This window comes from Mchenga conophoros, linkage group LG15 (genome assembly GCF_057382185.1).
Source record: "Mchenga conophoros isolate Kocher_MC1m ecotype Shallow Benthic linkage group LG15, M_conophoros_male_GT1.1, whole genome shotgun sequence".
Lineage (NCBI taxonomy): Eukaryota > Metazoa > Chordata > Actinopteri > Cichliformes > Cichlidae > Mchenga > Mchenga conophoros.
Window position 1 is genome coordinate 35115512 of NC_140540.1, and position 20613 is coordinate 35136124.

A 20613-nucleotide genomic window follows, 5' to 3' on the forward strand; every position below is an offset into this window, starting at 1 on the left:
TTTATCCTGACTGCTGATTTTGGGGTAAGTGAATCCAGATTTCGGAAGTTACCCTGGGTATGTTGAACTCGCTTCATCTCCTCAGTTCCCAGACATGTGCAGACTGGGGGATGCTGCACAGCGGTCAACGTGGCCAGGTCCCAGCTTTCATAAAATGTGCCAAGAAATTCAAAGTGAGCCAAAATATTTTCTCATTTTAGACATTTGATAGGTTTTCTAATATGAGCTTGTTAGATTTGCAAATCGTTGCTTTCCCTTTACATTTTAAACATGGTCCCAACATTTGAAAATGGGGTTTGTAGTAACAATACTGCTTAATATAACAAGTGAACTGAAAGTAAAAATGGTTCTGCAGTCGTTACTGTATCCACTCAGCCTTGCAGTCAAACTTTGTCACGCAGTTTTGTGTTTTCAGCGGAGAGGGGAGGTGGGGGCTTTTCCTTCCACCCCCTCAGTCCAGCTGTGCTGTACTGAAACACAAACCAGGAGCTGCTTGCACCAAATGGCCAACTCATTCTGGCACAGATGTTAATGCTCAAATATCTGTCTGTCTGGCTTCTCTTCAAGCATCTACAGAAATCCACTGTAAAATCACTTTAAAACATACAAGTGGGGAGAAAAGCAGGAGTGTTGAGCAGACCTTTGCTAGCGTTAGCATTTAATGCTGCCAGATTTTTGTATTTCTTTATGGGTTAAGTGGTGAAAAATGCAGAGGACCAGTGTAATGCCTGCAGGACATAGTGTCTGAAATCTGCAAGTGTGTTTTAAATTTTTTCCTCTGGGGTCCAGTCACTGCGTTTCCTCTGTACAGCATCCGTTTTAGTCTAATCTGATTGTAACACCTCAGCTTTCTAAGAAGAAATAGAGAAAAAAGGAAACTACACAGACGAGCAGTTTCCTGAGAAGAGATTAAGCCAAATCCCAGAGAAGAAAGCTCCTGGATGTTTTTTGGCAGCCATCAAACAGCTGGCTTCAGTGTTAGGCTCATGTTTCTGTCATTGCATGAGCTAGTTCAAATGCTTAAATTGTAGAAGTCTTACATTATCCACAATGGATATGTCGCACCCGGGCTGTTCCAGGAGCAGTTTGACAATCTCAGTTCGGCCGTGCTCACTGGCACACATCAGAGCCGTCGATCCCTCATCGTCCTGCACGTTGACATCGGCTCCACACTCGAGCAGCGCCCGCACCATCTCCTGACGCCCGTGGCTGACTGCTAACATTAATGCCGTCTGGCCTGCCTGCAGAGGTAAAGAATTTTAAATGATTTGGATTAACGAGGAAGCTTCTGCCATTTAAAGCTTGAGTGTTCAGAAGACTTCAGACTGCTTTATTTTTGGATAAATGGCATTCCTGCATGGTGCACTGTTTCCTTTTACTGCTACTGCCCAAAAACAACGCTCACATTTGAGCACCGTGCACTTTTGGTCATTCACTCATTTACTACTCCTCATATAACAGACAGCTGTTTACTCAGTAGCAGGCAGTAAATTAAATTCTAGACACATAATTTGATTTTGCATCGTCACTTGCAGGTGCAGTCACACAATGCTAATTTTTGCCATCTATGAGCTGATTTTTTTTTTTTTTTAAAGGGAGGATGTCTCCCTAAAGTCCAGCTACAAGGAAAGCTGGCACAACTCAATACACACCGTACTTGAGAATCAAGACGGCAGCTTTACAATAAGTATACAAGAAAAGTCTTCTGGCTGTCTGATTAAGCACAAAACTGATCCAAAATGTAAATATAGAAAAACTGCATTGCGTGACTCGTGCTTAATTACCCACAGCAACAATAACAAGCAGCAGTAATTGGTTTTATAGACAGTGATGCTATAAATTCGGTCCTATGACTTGGCAGCGGAAAAACCCATCAGGCGCTGTGTCAAAACACATACACTACTCAGCCTGATTAGATCAGCCGGGGAATGAAGAAGACTTCAAGTCAACGGGTTCTCGTGAGTGGCTTCTGTGTCATGTTAGGCTCCACATTTGCTAAATCTAATCTGAGATATGCCCAATCACACCTCAGGTTTCCAGATTTAAATGCAGTATAGTAGTTTATTACAATAAAACAGCTCCACCTCGAAATAAACAGGGAATAAAGAAATTACAGTAGTCTAAAAACAAATTCACTCATAACATTATTTTTTATTTATTAAATGTTAATAAGCTTTATAAATCCAATTTGGCTGCTTCACGTTTGCCCTTTTTTGTATGTTTTTTTTTTATTATTATTCCAGTTTCTTGTGTTCAAATCCATCTAAACTCATTAAAACAAGCCCACAGAGCCAAGACTGCCACATTTAAATGATAACACGCTTCTGGCTGATGGAGCCGACTACACATTCACAGAAGCTCTTTGTGTGCATTTCTAGACATGTTGCGCATTCGCATTTCTCCAGGGCTGAGGTTGTTTTTATTATAAAAATAACTAGTATTGGCATGTTAAAGTCACATGAGTACTAAAACTTTCTTCCACAAATTGTTCCCATCAAATCTTGTGGAATTTCAAAATAAAACGAACAAAATAAATGAGAAATACAGGATATAAGCTACTAGCATACGAAAGAAATGGCTGCTTCCAAATATCTGCACATTCATGTGGCATGTTTGTCCACTTTAAGAGCTGGATGATGAACTGCTGATGACTTGCCTGGCTGGCCTTGGCGTTGACATTACCCTGACTGAAGAGCTTCTTGACCACAACCATGTCCTCCTCCTTCTTCACAGTTGACAGAGCAGCCAACATGATGGCTGTGTAGCCCGCCTTGTTCTGCTTATCCACAGAGCACACACCTGTAGGAGATATGCTTATCACTTATTGAAGCGTAAGGACAGGACCGTCAGCAGGTATTAGGTTAGTTGACCAGTGAATAACACTGAAATGCCAATGAAAATGCTGTCACTATGTAAATAGTGTATAAAAAGTAACAATATATTCCAAAGATGGCGCTTTAAATACATTTGTTGCTCATGACTGAGTAAAAACGAGTTTTGCTGTGGTGGTATTCTGATTATCGTTTCTTTAAAAAGATATCATCAGATTAGGAAAAGCAATAATATGTTCAACTTATATTTCGATCATGTATATCAGCACTTTGGCTGAGACTTTATGTCTTTTAAATGTGCTATATAAATAAAGATGACTTGACTTGACTATATACACATGGTGAAAGTCTTTAAAAAAAATTAGGTGTGTGCAAGTAACCAACTTTGTGATCACAATAACTCAGAACAAGAACGAGACAACATAGGATTTTCAAATTGATACCACAGGTCCATCTATTAGGAGGCTGTCAACTGTCAGTATTATTTATTTATTGATACTCTTGGCTCTGCATGATTATGTAGAGATGGTATATTCTTAAGAGGGTCAACTCTGGCTGCGCGCACAGCAAACCCACCCTCTTGCTGTTTAATTCAGTTCTGTTTTATTTATACAGCGCCAAATCACAACAACAGTCAACTCAAGGCGCTTTATATTGTAAGGTAGACCCTACAATAATACATACAGAGAAAACCCAACAATCATATGACCCCCTATGAGCAAGCACTTTGGCGACAGTTGGAAAAACTCCCTTTTAACAGGAAGAAACCTCCGGCAGAACCAGGCTCAGGGAGGGGCCAGTTGGAGTCGCAGCAGATGGCTGCCCCTCCCTGAGCCTGGGAGGCCGTCACTCCCAGGCTCAGGGTCGGCCAGATGGCTACAGCCAGATGGCTCCAGATGTTCAAGGTTGCTCCAGATGATTGGCTGGTCCTTGCAAACAGAAGGTTTGCAAGGACCAGCCAATCATAAGCAAGCGCGTTGTAAAGGAAGCTCGCCTTCAAGCGAGAAGAGTTGAACACTTGCAGTGCACACGCCATCAGTTTGAGTTATACATTGGATGATCTGAAGGGCTGTCCCTGAGGTTCAGTATAACATTTACAACTATTTTGAGATATGAATCATGCAAAGCTACTCTAGCGCAATAAACACAAGGAGCTAGAAATGAGCGTTACCGTCCATTTTAAATTCCCCTTTATATCTGCCTCAAACATTCATTATTTTAAATGTATACACAGCCCCACAGTGCAAACAAGAAAGTTCTCCTTGACTGTTAGTTTATTAAACAAAAGGATAGTGCTACACTCACTGAAAAAGCAGGTTTCAGTTCATTGTTTACTTCCTGTGGCTGCACATTAAGTGTGTGCTGTTTTTTGTTTTTCTTCCCATGAGGCATGGTGATAAGGTCGACAGGAATTATAAACTCCAAAAACCAAAAACGGCTGATCCTGCCTAGCATAAAGTGGACACAGAACCACATGTTGCCTGATCTTATCAAACCTCAAATCAAGATAGTAACAGTGCGCAAACATTAAATTCAAGTCAGGATTATCCTTCTCTGAAAGCTACTGCTAACCTGTGTCCAGCAGCAGCTCCACCACACCAAAGTTAGAGTGAGAGACGCTGTAGTGAAGAGCTGTATTCCCATTGCCATCTGTCATGTTGACTACGTGCTCCAGCAGCATTGATGACACCTCGGAGAACGCCATCAGGTAGTCAGAGACCCGCGGCGGCTGAGCCATCTTTGCGCTGGAGATACGAAACCACTCAAGTTGGACAGTGTGTGTGCTGGAGAGCTGGAGGTGAGGACGGGAAGTGATATATACTTATAAACTGCAGACAAGTGCCTGAAGTAGATCGGCATACAGCATAGACACAAGTAAAACTGCTTTTGTCTCAAGTTTTTAGTAGCCAGTTAGACCCAGTGAATGAGTTTTTCTTTACATGATGGCTGTTTTTCTACAAGGCACACTTTAGCAGTGATGAGGTTAACAGTTTACCCCCCAGAGTTCCTACCAGGCAGTCATGAATCACTAATTCAAGAGACATTTGGCACTTTCTCAGAATATTTTTGCTATATAATCAAGAGAAGGAGCAAAAAGTTTGATTTTAAACACTTTTGCATGATTAAATATTGCCTCACTGCAGGCGAAAGCGTTACGTGTGTCCCCTGGAGGTAAAATTGAAAAAGAGGAAAGCAGGGACGCACCACTTCCTTACTCTTCAGTGTTTTGAGGTCATCGTTTAGGTGGTTCTTCAGAATGAGACAGGCTTCTCGCATTTTTGAGCTCAACTCAAATCTGTGACAAAGCAGACAAATGTGTGAAGTTGAAACACAGAAATAAAATCGCATTTAGAGGATAAGGCCTTTTGTTCCCTCCATAGATTACACTCTAAGTCAACAAAACTACATTTACTTTCATTTTCATAACAACCCACTTTTCTTTCACACCATCAGATGAATAATTTGCAGCTCTCAGCGTTTCCTCATCAGTGTCACTCTCATCCAGGTTAACGTTTCTCTCCTCCTCTGACGTTTCTTCCTCCAAAGCTGCCTCATCTTCTTCAGTGCTGTCCAAGCACTCGCCTTCGACACTTTCTCCAGAAGAACTCCCATCTTCCTCCTCTTCTTCCTCCTCTTCTTCACTGGATGTTGATTCATACCTGGAAGAGCCAAATATCTCAAAAATCTCATCTCTGGCTCTTTATTTCTCATTTGTTAAACCTGTCACCTGGTCAAAGTGTCATTTCCCTCCTCGAGACTACTTGTCGCCACTTATTTTACTTTTGCAGAGGTAAAAATAAAAATTTGGTTTCACATTACAGTAACTCACCCTCCATTTAGAATACCAACAAACTGCAGGCTCTTCTTGCTGCTGCTGCGATTCTCCCCTGCGTTATTCCCGTCTTTCCTCTTCATGATTGATTTCAGCAAACCTGTTGCCATAAAAGAGGGGGGAAAAATAGTGAAAATGCTTGTGCATGAGCAGAACGTGTCTCACACACAAGCAGAAGGTTCAATGAGAGATGCAGGCAGCACAGTTAGGCTGCAGTCAATCAGCATTAGTGATGACAACCAATCCACAGATGAGCCATTCAGTTCAGTACTACATAGGGTTGCCAACTCCCTGAAAAATAAATAAGGGACACCTCGTGGCCAGGGCCGGGCAACCCAGTTGTCTTCACCCTTCCCAGTGTGGTAGCTCTTTTTTTGTGTGTGAAATTATTTTTTAACCATTTGACTTGAACTTGATTTAAGCAGATGCATATTCTTTGTGATATGACCATATGGGAAACAAATGATCATTTAGCCATTTATTTTTAGCTCACAATGACAACATTAACACAGTAAAACAGGTCTCTTTCTTAAACAGAAGCCTGTCATGCTTAACTTTTGAGAATATAAGTAAATCTTTCTTTAAAAGAACTCTGTCCTACTTAACTTAAAATTATATAAATTAATAGAAAGCAATAGAACGAAAAATATTCTTGTAACAGTGCACATTTAGTGCATTTAGTACAGTTGGCTTCAGTTGAGGTATTATTTCAGCTTTTCTAAAGCTAATCAGCTGCTCCTGTTTGTAAACCCACTTGTTCCCATGATTACGCATCATAACTCATCATCATTATTCATCTATGTATTACTTTTATGTATTAGTCATCTATTTGTTGTAATCATCTATCCTTGCATTTGTTTATTACACAAAATAAGTTATATTATCACACTTCTGGCCACATAGCCCTGATATTCACTGCACATGCCCATATTAACCTTAACCAGAGGGTTTAAAAAAAACAAACCAGTGTTTACATACCATATCTGCTTCTGCCGTGGCCTGGCGGACAAAAAATTGGTAAAGGGTTCCCCGAGCTTTCACGCCCCTCATGTTCTTCATGTGCCCACCAATAGAAGCATGCCTATGGAAAAAGTGCGCCAGCACACAGTGCAGTGCGCTTTATAGTGCACTTTTCCAGCCAGGTGTTTTCCTTTTCCCATTCCTCCCTGTACTTTTGCAGCCTTTTTTTTTTCTTTCTCTGAGCGAACAAACATTGCTGCTCTAACGCTGGGCTCACACTGTGCGATTTTTGGCCCATTTTGAGCCGATTTTTGAGTCGTGCGACCGATTTGGTGATCAGCCCGATTTTGGCCTTCATCGTGCGTCGTGTAGTATACGTGGGGTAACGAGAAGCGATTAACACCTCACGACCAGCTCCCGATCATCAATCGCTCGTGAGGGTGTCACCGCAGCTGCTCACGCGCAAACACGTAAACGTCGGTGAAAAAGACGGAGCAGCACAGCTGTGCAGCGTGTGATCTGGACACAAGCGATGGAGGCACAACTTGTAGAACTTTGGAAAGCTCATCCGAGCCTTTTCGATGTGGCATCACAAAATTATCACGACCACAACAACCGTGAAAATAGTTGGATTTACACTGTTGCTCAATCACAGCTGCCTGACCAATGTTTTTCATTAGCAATTTAGCAAAGTTGATGGTGGTGGTGTGTCTGTGTGAGTGAAAGACAGAGAGGGAGAGCGACAGATTTTCTGTTATAACCTTCATTTTATGGACGCACAGTGTGCCGTCCGAGACTTGCACCGCAGTGTCGGCGTTTGTTTCCCTGTTGGCCATGCTTGTTGTTGTGGTCATCGGTTGTCTTCCGGTATTTTCTCTGTAAGCGACCTTTCCTCGACCAATGAGATGAGCGGTAATCTGACTTGTCATACTCGAATTGTCATAAGTGTGCTGTCAGCTCATTGGTCACAAAGCAGGAGAGGGGCTGGGAATTATGTTTTCAAACAAAGTGTTAATTCCATAAACATTTATAGACTACTTTTGATTCTCACTGTATTACGGGACAAAGTGCGTCCCTTATTAGCTCAATACGGGACGTGTACTTTTGTTTCTAAATACGGGACGATTCCGTTTTTTAAGGGACGGTTGGCAACCCTAGTACTACATCTCCCACTAGCAGCACACTCGCTAAGCTAACATAGCCTGAAAGAGGCTAGCAGAAAAGCAACAAGTGCTTGAAGCCAACTGACTCAAGCCATCCAAACAACCTTCATTTGTATGTTTGCAGGAGTTTTTAAATTTAACTGCAAATTGTGATCAAGTGAGCTGAAAAACTGAGCACTGACAACAGAGCGCCTTCTCTCGCTCTCACTATCGGTATGTTGCATGTAGCAAGTGTGTCCTATGATCTTGTGTCGACTTTCAACTAAAAGAATTTAGATGCCTAAATTATGACTTAAACTAAAATCAAAATTAATACTGCTAATGGGAATTTATTATTTTTGTTACTTATTATCTTATTAAATAATTCGTAATGCTGAGCCTGACATTGCCTTGCACATAAATGATTCAGCCTCGTTCTAACAGTGATAATTACAGGTCATTACTGCATCACTGGGTTTAAGTTAGGATGTCTGGATCGAATCAGAACTGGGCAAAGTTGGATCCATGCATCCTTAATGTTAACTGCAAGCCAATATTTGACCCCAGCTCATAAAATCAGCAGCAAAGCCAAACAGTACTTACCTGTCTTGGTGCTGCTGGCTGCAGTCTTCTCTTTTTCATCTCCTCCTTCATTCTTAACCTTTCCAACTACTTCTTCTTCTTCTGGTGAGACCTTGTATTCAGCAATAGTCAGCTGTCTCCTCTTTGGTACAGTAACTTTTTGCTCTTCAGTCTTTTCCTCGCTTAAGTTCTCCCATTGACACCCGGTGCTAACGAGTACAACCGGAGCAGCCGGAGCTCGTTCTTCTAGTGTCTCTAATGCATCGGTCTGAGTGCTTTGTTCACTTTGATCTGACTCTGCGTCTTCACCTACACATGCATCGGCCACCTCCGGATGACAAGAAACTGCAGTGTGCTTTAATGCAGAAGTTAGCGTTTCTACTTGGGCATTTGTCATGACAGGTTTGGCAAGAACCCCCTTCTCAAATGTGATTTTGGAGATGTTTTCCTCCATCTTCGCTCTAAGAACTCCAAGGTCTTTATCTGCAACACTCAACCGATCCTCTAGAGCCACAATGGACTCCTGTTGGAATTTAATGGTGTCCTGTAAGGTGTCTATCTCCCGCTGTGCTTCTGTGGTCAGGCCAAGTAGTGACTCCATGACCCAAACCTCAGCCTCTTCTGTCTCCACTCTGGTTTGTATTCCCTCCTCCTGAACCAGGGGGGGTTCTGTTTCTGTGCATTTCTCACAAACATTCACTCTGGTGCCCTCACATGCATCTTTTACACCATCTCTGTAGTATAAAACAACTGAGGCCATCGGCATGTCGTCCCCTACAGCCACTGACTTCTTCTGAATGACTGTTTTTTCAGGGGCGTTTACTAAAGTCTTACTTGACAGTTTCAGGGGTTTGTCCTCTTTCCCTTCAAACTTTTCTGTCAGCCTTTTCAGCTCACCAGATTTTACAAAGCCTTTGTGTCCAGTCGAGGTCGGTGAAGTCAATCGACTGTGTTCAGTTTGGAGGATCTCTACAGTTTGGGTGGATGTCTCTGTAAACTGTTGCTTCTGTTGGGCCAAGTCCATGGCTGCCTTCTTCTCCTGCAGGGCTAACAAGAGCATATCTTTCTCTGCACGAAGCTTGGCCACTTCTTTCTCAAGTGCAGGAACACCTTTTACCCTTTCTTCCATCTCCTTCAGCTGCTTCAAGGCTGTTGCCATTTGCTCTCTAACTGTTTGCAGTTGGCTGGGTGGGATTGGGGTCACAGTGGTGCCAGCAGCTGGAGTGCTGCGCCCAGAGGTCTGAGGACTGGGTTTGGTCCAACTACTTTGCAGAGACTGCATGGCTGGAGAGGGTAAGAGCAGTTTGGGAGGATCTGCAAGCTGGAAGCGGGCGCCATTTTGGTTCTGGTGGGTTTGTTCCTGCTGTAGCCTCCGGCTGGTTTCCAGGAGAGTCCGCTCAACTCTGGGGTTACGTTGTGGTGGAGGCGGTGGCACTTTTGCCCCAGCAGATAGCGGAGGAACGTTGAGAAAAGTTACAGGGGAAAGGGAGACTGTCTCGCAGGGAGCTGACCCAAGTCTGTTACGAGGCGGTGGTGGCGGTGGAGCTCTGCCATCTTCGCTGACCGGGGATGAGAGCGACTCAGTGGACGTCCAGCCACTGGTACGCCCCCCCACACCCGGACTCCTCTGGGAGAGTTTTAGCCCCCGACCAGAGCGTCGAGAACTGATGGGTGCACGACGGAGGTTGTGCCCACTTTCTATCTCTTCTACATATTTAAGAAAGTCTAGATCCAGCTGAAATCCATACGGAGTCTGGACAGAGTAAGAAGCTTGCTGATCTGCTTCCTCTTGACTGGGGTAATGGAAAGGCGAGCCTAGATCTGAAAGGGGAAAGACATGTTATGGACAACACGTGATCGGTACTTAAGAAATTCCAGAGGGCATCTCTATAAACAGAAGTTACATTTGATTTCAGTGAGACCTGGCAATGAGTTGAATTGCGTTTCCTTTTTAAACATGTGCATGTGTTTATTTCCTTTGTCTATATCCGTCTTTGCCAGCTGCTTCCTCACCGACTTCCTTATCATCCTGGTATGCATGATCAACAGTTATATAAACAAACCAGGAGTGTGATTGTAAAGCACTGTGTCATCATATAACTAACAGATTTAAAACCCCTCAGGCTATCATCAAAATATTACACCTTTACAGGAAACAAAAGGCACTCCTGTTGTATTTGCCAAAAAGAAAAAAAAAAAGAAAGAAAAGGAGAAAAAAAAGCCATGTCTAATTTTTTGGCTTCAGCATTGGCAAAGGTTAACACTTTCAGCGTTATTTCATTATCAACTGTAGTTGATTTAGGTGTCTTAAAGATGGATCAAACTCAGATACTCTGATATCATCTTAATTATCTAAAAGTGGTTAGTTCATCACCGTCCTGTCAGGTCAAAACAAATTACTTGATACATTTCTAAAACTACATGTTGCAAACCCCAAACCTCATCTCTAGGCGTAACGAACAGAAATATTCAGGACACACAATTACATTTGACAGTAAGCTTTAATTTCAATAACAGAGACTTCTTTATGGAGTTTCTTACCAGGCAGCTTTGGGTTAACTTGCACAGACTGAGTCATTTTTCAGGACGAGGACCTTTCAGCACGCACACAGCTTTGAATCAACACCTGGCTTAAAGAAAAAACAGATCAACATGAATGCATTTGTTATAGATTACCTTGAACCAAGACCAGTGGAAATAAAGGAAGCTATAAAGTATTGCAGAAGTAAGTTTCTGCAAGTAGAATTTAGACTTTCCCATGTTTTGTTTTTTTTCTTAATTGGTAAAATTTTTAGACCAAGCGCAGAGGATCGTCTTTTATGAGTTGTAAGAACGTGTAACAACCTGTGACTGAATTCAAAAGATTGCGAATCCCCGTCTTTCACTTTAACTAATTCAGTTAAACCCATCTCGTAGTTAGTTGCTGTTAGTCAGCCTTTTTAAGAGAGGTTTCTTTGTTTAGCCACAGTAGCTGTCTCTGCTGTTACTAACTGATTCTTCCTCGGGAAATATAAAATGCTTCCTGTGCTGCAGAAAAGCTCCTAGGTCCAAACAGCATGTGGAAAACTCTGAATTTTGGACACCAATTACAAAGGAAAAACGTAAAAGTGAAGCTTAAAACAGTGTGTTAAAGAGGTTAATCTCTGTCAGCCACTCACTGATTAATTCATGCAGCTGGAGCTCAGGTCGTTCGTCCTCCCTGCTTCACACAGCCCTGTGAGACAGACATCAATTATCATCATAAACAACTTCTGTCACAACAGAGGAGAACTGAATAAACTGATGAGTCAACATTTCTGTATCAGTTTGCTGAAGATGAAAATGATGTGAATCATCACATCTGGCTTTTACAGTGACCAAATGCCACACACAACCTTCAGTGAGAGCATACTGGGAAAAATGGTGGGTCAATACCGAGGAAGCTGTTCTACAGCTTTGTCTTTTTTCCTGTTAATCTACCACACAAACACTGCTATGATACAGATCAGAATGCACTCTCTCGCAGGTATTTTCTTTTTGGTTTGTTTTTGGGCATTTCAACCTTTCTTGCTGAATAGGACAGTGAAGCAGACAGGAAAGGAGACAGAAAGAGCAGGAATGCCATACAGGAAGTGGATTTTTTGTTTTCAAGCCTCGAGTTGTTTGGCTCACTCTGTCACTACAATGCTACAGGATGTTGCTACTTCCCACCAATAAATAGTCAAGGCAAAAAGAAAAACGTTCATTTCAAACAAAGAGATAATTAGTGATGCAATAAGAATTTGCATTGCAGAAAGAGTTCGCTTTTAGACTAGAAACCGGCTAAGCTCACCACCAACTGATGCGCACAGAAATGAGAGATTTTACACAAAACAATAAACTATTATAAAATTCAAAAGTTGTTCTGTGGAGAAAGCCAACTCTGATTACAGTCTGATGAGTTAATGTCAAACAGTTGAGGCCGGCATTGAGTCCATGTCTACGATTGTTTTTTAATACACCAACATGTCCCCTCACTTCCTTCACTTGCATCTCTTTGTTCGTTCATGAATTTTATTTATCCATCCATTTAGTGGTTGTTTTTTTTTTAAATTGTTGATCAGTTAGCAGTGTTTCTGCCATATAAATGAAATGAAATCAAAGCTGGGAGCCTTCACACTGGTATGAAAATGTCAAAGTTTGTTGCCCATCATTCATACATAGATGGATTACAATCACTAATAGCCTGGTGAAAGTTTTACATATAACGCTGTTAGATTAGTAAGTTAATAATTACCAATGGCTGTATTACTGTTATTACTTTTAATATTTACTTTTTTTTTTTTTTAAACCTAATGCATCGGTGTATACGTTGCTTCTCAGACCATTTACCTACTTGCATCGTTATTACCTACAACATGTTGCACTAAATTGGCCTGCCCAATCTACAGTGTTAAATTTACACCAATCAGATGATCCATTATATTGCATCTCACTGTGCTACTGCATGAATAAACTATGACATGTTGAGGTAGGGACATGGAATGTCACCTCTCTGGTGGGGAAGGAGCCTGAGTTAGTGCGTGAGGTTGAGAGGTACCGGCTAGATATAGTCGGGCTCACCTCTACACATGGCTTGGGCTCTGGAACCAGTCTCCTGGAGAGGGGCTGGACTCTGTCTCAGTCTGGAGTTGCCCTTGGTGAGAGGCGGCGGGCTGGGGTGGGTATCCTAATATCCCCTCGGCTTGCTGCCGGTACGTTGGGGTTTTTCCCGGTGGACGAGAGGGTTTGTTCCCTGCGCCTTAGGGTCGGGGAACTGTCATCTGCGCTTATGCGCCGAGTGGCAGTTCAGAGTACCCAGCCTCTGGGGGGGGGGGGGGTGCTGGAGGGTGCTCCACCTGGAGACTCTGTTGTCCTGCTGGGAGACTTCAATGCTCACGTGGGTAACGACAGCGAGACCTGGAGGGGCGTGATTGGGAGGAACGGCCTCCCTGATCTGAACCCGAGCGGTGCTCTGTTATTGGACTTCTGTGCTAATCACAGTTTGGCCATAACGAACACCCTGTTCGAACATAAGAGTGTCCATAAGTGCACGTGGCACCAGGACGCTCTAGGCCGTAGGTCGATGATTGATTTTGTAATCGTATCAGCAGACCTGCGACCATATGTTCTGGACACTCGGGTAAAGAGAGGGGCTGAGCTATCAACTGATCACCACCTGGTGGTGAGTTGGATCAGGTGGCGGGGGAAGACGCTGGACAGACCTGGTGCACCTAAACGCGTAGTGAGGGTGTGCTGGGAACGTCTAGCAGAGGCCCCAGTCCGCGAGATCTTCACCGCACACCTCCGGCAGAGCTTCAACAGCATTCCGAGGGAGACTGGGGACATTGAGTCCGAATGGACCATGTTCAGCGTCTCCATTGCCGAAGCTGCTGCATTGAGCTGCGGCCGCAAGGTGGTTGGTGCCTGCCGTGGTGGTAATCCCCGAACCAAATGGTGGACACCAGAGGTGAAGGGAGCCACTAGGCTGAAGAAGGAGTCCTATCGGGCTTGGTTAGCCTGTGGGACTCCGGAGGCAGCCGACAGGTATCGACAGGCCAAGAGGAATGCGGCTCGGGCAGTGGCTGAAGCAAAAACTCGGGTGTGGGAGGAGTTCGGAGAGGCCATGGAAAAAGACTTTCGGACTGCCTCGAAGAGATTCTGGCAAACCGTCAGACGTCAGACTGAGAAAATTGTCAGGCGGTGGAAGGAATACTTCGAGGACCTCCTTAATCCCACTGACACGTCTTCCGAGGAGGAAGCAGAGTCTGGGGATGAGGGGAATGACCCGCCAATTTCCGGGGGCGAGGTCACTGAGGCAGTTAAACAACTCCTTGGTGGCAGAGCCCCTGGTGTTGATGAGGTCCGCCCCGAGTTCCTGAAGGCTCTGGACGTTGTAGGGCTGTCCTGGTTGACACGCCTCTGCAATGTTGCGTGGAGATCAGGGGCAGTACCTGTGGACTGGCAGACCGGGGTGGTGGTCCCCATCTTTAAGAAAGGGGACCGGAGGGTGTGTTCCAACTACAGGGGGATCACACTCCTCAGCCTCCCTGGGAAAGTCTATGCCAGGGTGCTGGAAAGGAGAGTTCGTCCGTTAGTCGAACCTCGGATACAGGAGGAACAATGCGGTTTTCGTCCTGGTCGCGGAACACTGGACCAGCTCTTTATCCTCTCCAGGATACTTGAGGGTGCATGGGAGTTTGCCCAACCAGTCTACATGTGTTTTGTGGACTTGGAGAAGGCATTCGACCGTGTCCCTCGGGGTGTCCTGTGGGAGGTGTTGCGGGAATATGGGGAGTCTGGCCCATTGCTACGGGCCATTCGATCCCTATACAACCGTTGCAAGAGCTTGGTTCGCATTGCCGGCAATAAGTCGGACTCGTTCCCGGTGGGTGATGGGCTCCGCCAGGGCTGCCCTTTGTCTCCGGTTCTGTTCATAATTTTTATGGACAGGATTTCTAGGCGCAGCCAAGTGGCGGAGGGCTTTCGCTTTGGTGGCCTCAGAATCTCATCTCTGATTTTTGCAGATGATGTGGTTCTGTTGGCTTCATCGGGTGAGGGCCTCCAGCTCGCACTGGAACGGTTCGCAGCCGAGTGTGAAGCAGCGGGAATGAGGATCAGCACCTCCAAATCTGAGGCCATGGTTCTCAGCCGGAAAAGGGTGGAGTGCCCACTCCGGGTCGGGGATGAGTTCCTGCCCCAAGTGGAGGAGTTCAAGTATCTCGGGGTCTTGTTCGCGAGTGATGGGAGAAGGGAGCCGGAGATCGACAGACGGATTGGGGCTGCAGCTGCAGTAATGCGGACGCTGCACCGGTCCGTCGTGGTGAAGAGGGAGCTGAGTGTAAAAGCGAAGCTCTCAATTTACCGGTCGATCTACGTCCCTACCCTCACCTATGGCCACGAGCTGTGGGTAGTGACCGAAAGAACGAGATCGCGGATACAAGCGGCAGAAATGAGCTTCCTCCGAAGGGTGGCTGGCCTCTCCCTTAGAGATAGGGTGAGAAGTTCGGCCATCCGGGAGGGGCTCAGAGTAGAGCAGCTGCTGCTCCACATCGAAAGGAGCCAGCTGAGGTGGTACGGGCATCTGACAAGGATGCCCCCTGGGCGCCTCCTGGGTGAGGTGTTCCAGGCATGTCCCACCGGGAGGAGGCCCCGGGGCAGACCCAGGACACGCTGGAGAGATTATATCTCTCGGCTGGCCTGGGAACGCCTTGGTATTCCCCCGGATAAGCTGGAGGAGGTGGCTGGGGAGAGGGAGGTCTGGGCCTCTTTGCTTAGGCTGCTGCCCCCGCGACCCGGCCCCGGACAAAGCGGATGAGGATGGATGGATGGATGGATGGATGTTGAGGCGCAGCATATACATAAAAACACATCAAAAGACGTGCACATTGGATACACCTTTGCTTCCTCGCTCTTAGAGAAGTGAGAAGTAAGTCATGTAATCCCACTTTGTCACAGTGTTTATGTCTAACGGCACTGACGCACATGCCACTATCACAGGTGATAGTGGCTGGCATCTGAGATGGTCAGTGTTACTGGCACAAACCTTGTTTTGGTGTGTTTCAGATTTAAAGCAAAGACTGGATACAGGAAGTTGAATACAGCAACCTGACCCACACACACAATCAAAACTTTAGAATACACGTAGTCATTCATTTAGTTTACAACACACACTGTTGTAGCCATGCACAAACACACACACACAGACGTTTTTCAGTAGCCTCAAGCACATTCCTAACACACGCTGTTGAAGCACGCCAGTCGTCCTTCTAGCTGGCAGACTGCTGATAACCTATAAACACATACACACACATCATCTGACAGCTCAGACTATAACACATACACGCACACACACACATACACCTTTTACTGTCAAAGAAAAGCCCGTAAACATTCACACAGGCTGCTGACTAACTATTCCAAATCTTGTCAGAGGTTGTTGTCTCGGACTTGATAGTAAGAACCTTCAGTGCAAAGAGAAGAAAGAATGCAGTACTGATAAACGTTTCATATCACCCACTGCTTTGGGTCCTGTACTACAAAGCAAGTTCAACATACCTGGGATATCTTTTTTTTTTTTCCTTATCAGGCTTCACTTTCCCCAACATCCACAATTAGGCTAAGCGGTCACACGAAAGCGGTTATCAATAGTTAACCCAGGGTTTGTTAATCTAGCTGCAAGCTCATTGCCATGAAAGAAATTTGGCATTGGCATCTGACCAGTCACAAACATGGACAGGTCTACCAGCAGCACGTCAGCATTGGCTCAACGCAGCCCGCCACTCCTGTAATTGGCCTGTTCAGCACCACCAATTCCTCCTGGGAATTCCTGGAAACCCGCAGTTTTTGAATCTGTCAGTGAGATCATTTATCAGCAAACATCGCCTCAGTGTAAGGCATATAATGCATTTAAACTAACCGCATGGTTATGAACATGTACAATATACGTGGGCAATGACGCTGGTCACTTACGAAGGTTAGTTCATAGACTGTACAGAGGTTACAGACCCGCCGTAGACAAGTATGAACAAATTTCCTGTTTGAGGTTCATAAATACAACAGAGTACATATTGACAATAAACACCACTGCACTCTACACTCTGTTTTCTGAAGCAGCTGACGTCTTAACATCTGTCAGACAATGTTCAAGATTCTCTGAGAGTCTGTTGTGGCAGGTTGAGGGTCGCAGATGCCAACAGACTCAAACTGTGGCGATGGAGCTGGACTCCCTTGAGATGATGTCAGAGAGGTGGATGTTGTCAAAAATAAGGACAATGCTGGACAACACCTCCCACCCACTCCATGACGTGCTGGCCAATCACAGGAGCGCGTTCAGTGAGAGACCGAGATTACCCAAATGCATCACTGAACGACACAGGAAATTATTCCTGCCCGTAGAATTCCTCCATATAATGCACAAGTATACACATCCTCTACGGAAAAAAAGTACCACATGATAAGAGGGGCACCTCAGTGTTAACCACATATATATCCAATTTGTGCAATATACTGGGATATTTAGAAGCAGAGCCATTTGTATCTATTAGAGCTATTTTGTTATACATTATTAACTAACTCTGTAATATGTTATAATATTTAGTCTAGAAAGAAAAAAGTTAGGAAAAAACAAAAGACTTTAATGTATGAACTTCTTAAGTTACCTGGCTAAGTAGTACGGGCTTCAGGTTCCCCTCAGTGTTTCAGCCACATTTGACTCCCAGACCACAGCAAACACAACGCTGCAGTATCTGTGCCAATCGGACAAAAGCCACACAAAAGCTTTTTAAAGATGTGGCCTCGACCAAAGCAGAGAGCAGTACTTTGAGTTTTTGTATTGGCTTTGTTTAAAACCAAACACAAGCTAAGCAGAGCTCAAAAACAAGTCACAGAAATCTCGATTCAGCGGTCACTTTTAGTAACATGTAATCCTACCTACAGTTTTTGTCTGAGCACTTGTCTGCAGTTCACAAATTGAGTCTCAGTGTTGTTTGCTTTAGTAAGGTTCAGTTAGCCTGTTGTTATTGAATCCAGTTAGGTATGAGTCGCAGTGCTGTGTGTTGTATATTTTCCTCCTCCTTGCAGACTGTGGTATTATGTCCATATTTACTAATGTGAAGCTGTTGGATTACATGTTCAGTAGGGCTGTTTCAACTTGCTGAATAGAAGAAAGGACACTCCTTGAAAATAGTGCGTTTTCCATGCTTAAATTGTTGGCTTAACAGTTCAAGGCTGACACTAGTGACGCAACCAAGTTAATACAATTCCTTCAGAAATGCTTCCACTTCAGATAATTTGTTTACCATACGGAGCAACACAGAAAACAAACTGAAGAAAATACTGTAAACAAGCAGCTGCTGTAAGAGGCGCCATTCAGAAAGTAAAAAACAAAAAAAGGAGACTTTTACTCCCGAAAATCAACACCACATTGAATGCTGAGACATGCTGAGGCATTACTCATTAAAGAGAGTCACCCATTGCGCTGCAAGTTCATTAGATTGTTAAAACAAGAGTCAACGGGCAAGTCTCCTCTTTCTCACTTCTTCCTCCACGGCTCCCTTCATTTCCTCCCTGCTCCTCTTCGTTTCCCAGCTCTTGTCTTCCTCATCTTAACCCTTCTCACATGACTTTTCCCTTCTTCTCACCCCCAGCTATCCACAAGACACACACACACACACACACACACACACACACACTTACACACACACTTACACACACACACACACTTACACACACACACACTTACACACACACTTACACACACACACACACTTCCCTCGGCTCCTCTCATGTGTTGCTGTTTTTCTCTCTGATTTGATGACAGCAAATTACAGACTGCAGAAAGAAGCTGCATTCCTTCCCTCTACACCCCGAGCCCTAACCAGCTGAGAGCCCCGCTGTCAAGTCTTTCACACTCTCAAACACACACGCAGAGTCTGAGGCTGGCACAAAACACACCGTATACACAAAGATATACAGCTGTGACACCGTTTTAAACAGCTCAAAAGTGATTGTTTTCACACCACTGATAACTTTTAGGGTGTTTTTGTTGTTGTTGTTTTAACTGTGCAGTTTAGTGCATTGCTTTTGTTCTTTTGTCTTCTTCGAATTTCACATCTGCCAATGAAATTGGTGCCCACTGCTCTGAAACCGGAGTCTGAGAACGTGGCCAGCTGGTCACGAGCACGGCAGACAAGAATGTGTTTCAGTGCAGGAAATTCAGCAGTATTTTGTTTATGACATGGTTTTGTTTTAACAATGCAGGTCAACCTAGAGAGGACCTTCCTGTTTAAATAAGGCATTACTTAAACAAGTGATCAAATTAGCTGTTAATTACTCCAAAATAATTAAATCCATTTTCACAGGGGATTATTAATCTAATCTATTCAATTTTATTTATACAGCGCCAAATCACAACAAATATCGCCTCAAGGTGCTTTATATTGTAAGGTAGACCCTACAATAATACATACAGAGAAAAACCCAACAATTGTATGAGCAAGCACTTTGGCGACAGTGGGAAGGAAAAACTCCCTTTTAACAGGAAGAAACCTCCCACAGAACCAGGCTCAGGGAGGGGCGGCAGTCTGCTGCAACAGGTTGTGATGTGAGAAGGAAGACAAGATAAAGACAGGCTGTGGAAATTATCTATTAGCTTATCTAAAGTAAGCTATTACTTTCCAAAAGTAACCTTCTCAACACATGCAATGCAGCATCCTAGGTCCTACCATTAATTTATTTTAGATAAATGTTTTTTGTTGTTGTTGGTTTGGCTAATTTTTGATTATTGCTTGTCTGAATGTAAAAGTTTTAAAACAATACAACACATCTCAAATGTCACACTACAAGTTTCAGTGAACAAACTTGTCAATTTATTCACAAAACATCACAAACTGAGGGTCACATCCTTCAATCTCTGAATTCAGGTTTATAAAATCAAGCACCACACAATCTGCTTTTAGACACATTCCTGAAACAATGAGTCATTCTAGAAAATTCACTGAATTAAAGCATGGTACTGTAATGACATGCCTTGCAACAAAGTCAGCTTTGTTGCAAGGCATAAGGAGTATTACTACAAAATGGAATTGTTTAGGATTTACAGCAACTCAGCCGCAAAATGTCAGACTACATCAAGTAACAGCACATCGCCAAGAGCTGAGGCACATACTTTGTCACCAACACTCTGAAAACTCAATAACTGCAGCGCTCCAAACCTCCTCTGGTATTAACATCAGCACAGAAACTGCACACTGGGAGCTTCAGTGGAATGGGCTTCTGTGGCTGAGCAGCTCCAGTACTTCCCATGTCAACAAACTGTGTTTTTAACAAATTCTTAAAATTTGGTGCTGAACTGCAGTCATAGCTACTGGAGCTCTATTCTGGTGCACAGAAACTAAACGCTTAAAAAATAAACACCTGTAAGCGGAAATTAATTAAATGCTCCAACTGCCTGTATTTGTGGGTGCTTTTGACAAATTTTGACTCGTGTATCTTTAACCAAAGAGTCTAATACTTTTGATAAGTACGAACATTGTGTGCTGTAATTTGGAAGAGGCTGGCTCAGGTAATGGCAGCATCGGTGGGTACACTAGCAGTGCAGTTCATGAGCTTTTGATTTCAGGATTGTGTTTTGTCTCCTGGTTTGAATCCAGATCAGCACTAGTAAACTACAGGGTTTTTTGGCCAGCTTTGTGCAACAGCTACAGAACACAGTCATGTAATGTGTCCAAGTAGCCACCAGCTGGTGCTACAATATATGTATTATGTT

At 44.0% G+C, this 20613-nt stretch overlaps 1 protein-coding gene across 4 annotated transcripts in view; it reads right to left on the bottom strand.

Moving 5' to 3' along the window:
• The window catches only part of kank3 (KN motif and ankyrin repeat domains 3), a 45684-nt gene that overhangs the window by 3884 nt on the left and 21187 nt on the right, over positions 1-20613 (bottom strand). Inside the window, exons 1-10 of one of the 4 annotated variants that reach the window (XM_085246339.1) lie at positions 17507-18260; positions 11507-11562; positions 10890-10978; positions 8370-10169; positions 5662-5764; positions 5267-5491; positions 5037-5127; positions 4404-4623; positions 2653-2799; positions 1041-1237 (exon numbers count right to left, since the gene is read on the bottom strand). In XM_085246339.1, the coding sequence (XP_085102465.1) occupies positions 1041-1237; positions 2653-2799; positions 4404-4623; positions 5037-5127; positions 5267-5491; positions 5662-5764; positions 8370-10169; positions 10890-10926 (2820 nt within the window). In that variant the 5' untranslated portion in view covers positions 10927-10978; positions 11507-11562; positions 17507-18260. Of the gene's footprint in view, positions 1-1040; positions 1238-2652; positions 2800-4403; positions 4624-5036; positions 5128-5266; positions 5492-5661; positions 5765-8369; positions 10170-10889; positions 10979-11506; positions 11563-17506; positions 18261-20613 lie in introns of those variants that run through there. The other 3 variants (XM_085246338.1, XM_085246340.1, XM_085246341.1) reach the window with 3 other exon arrangements.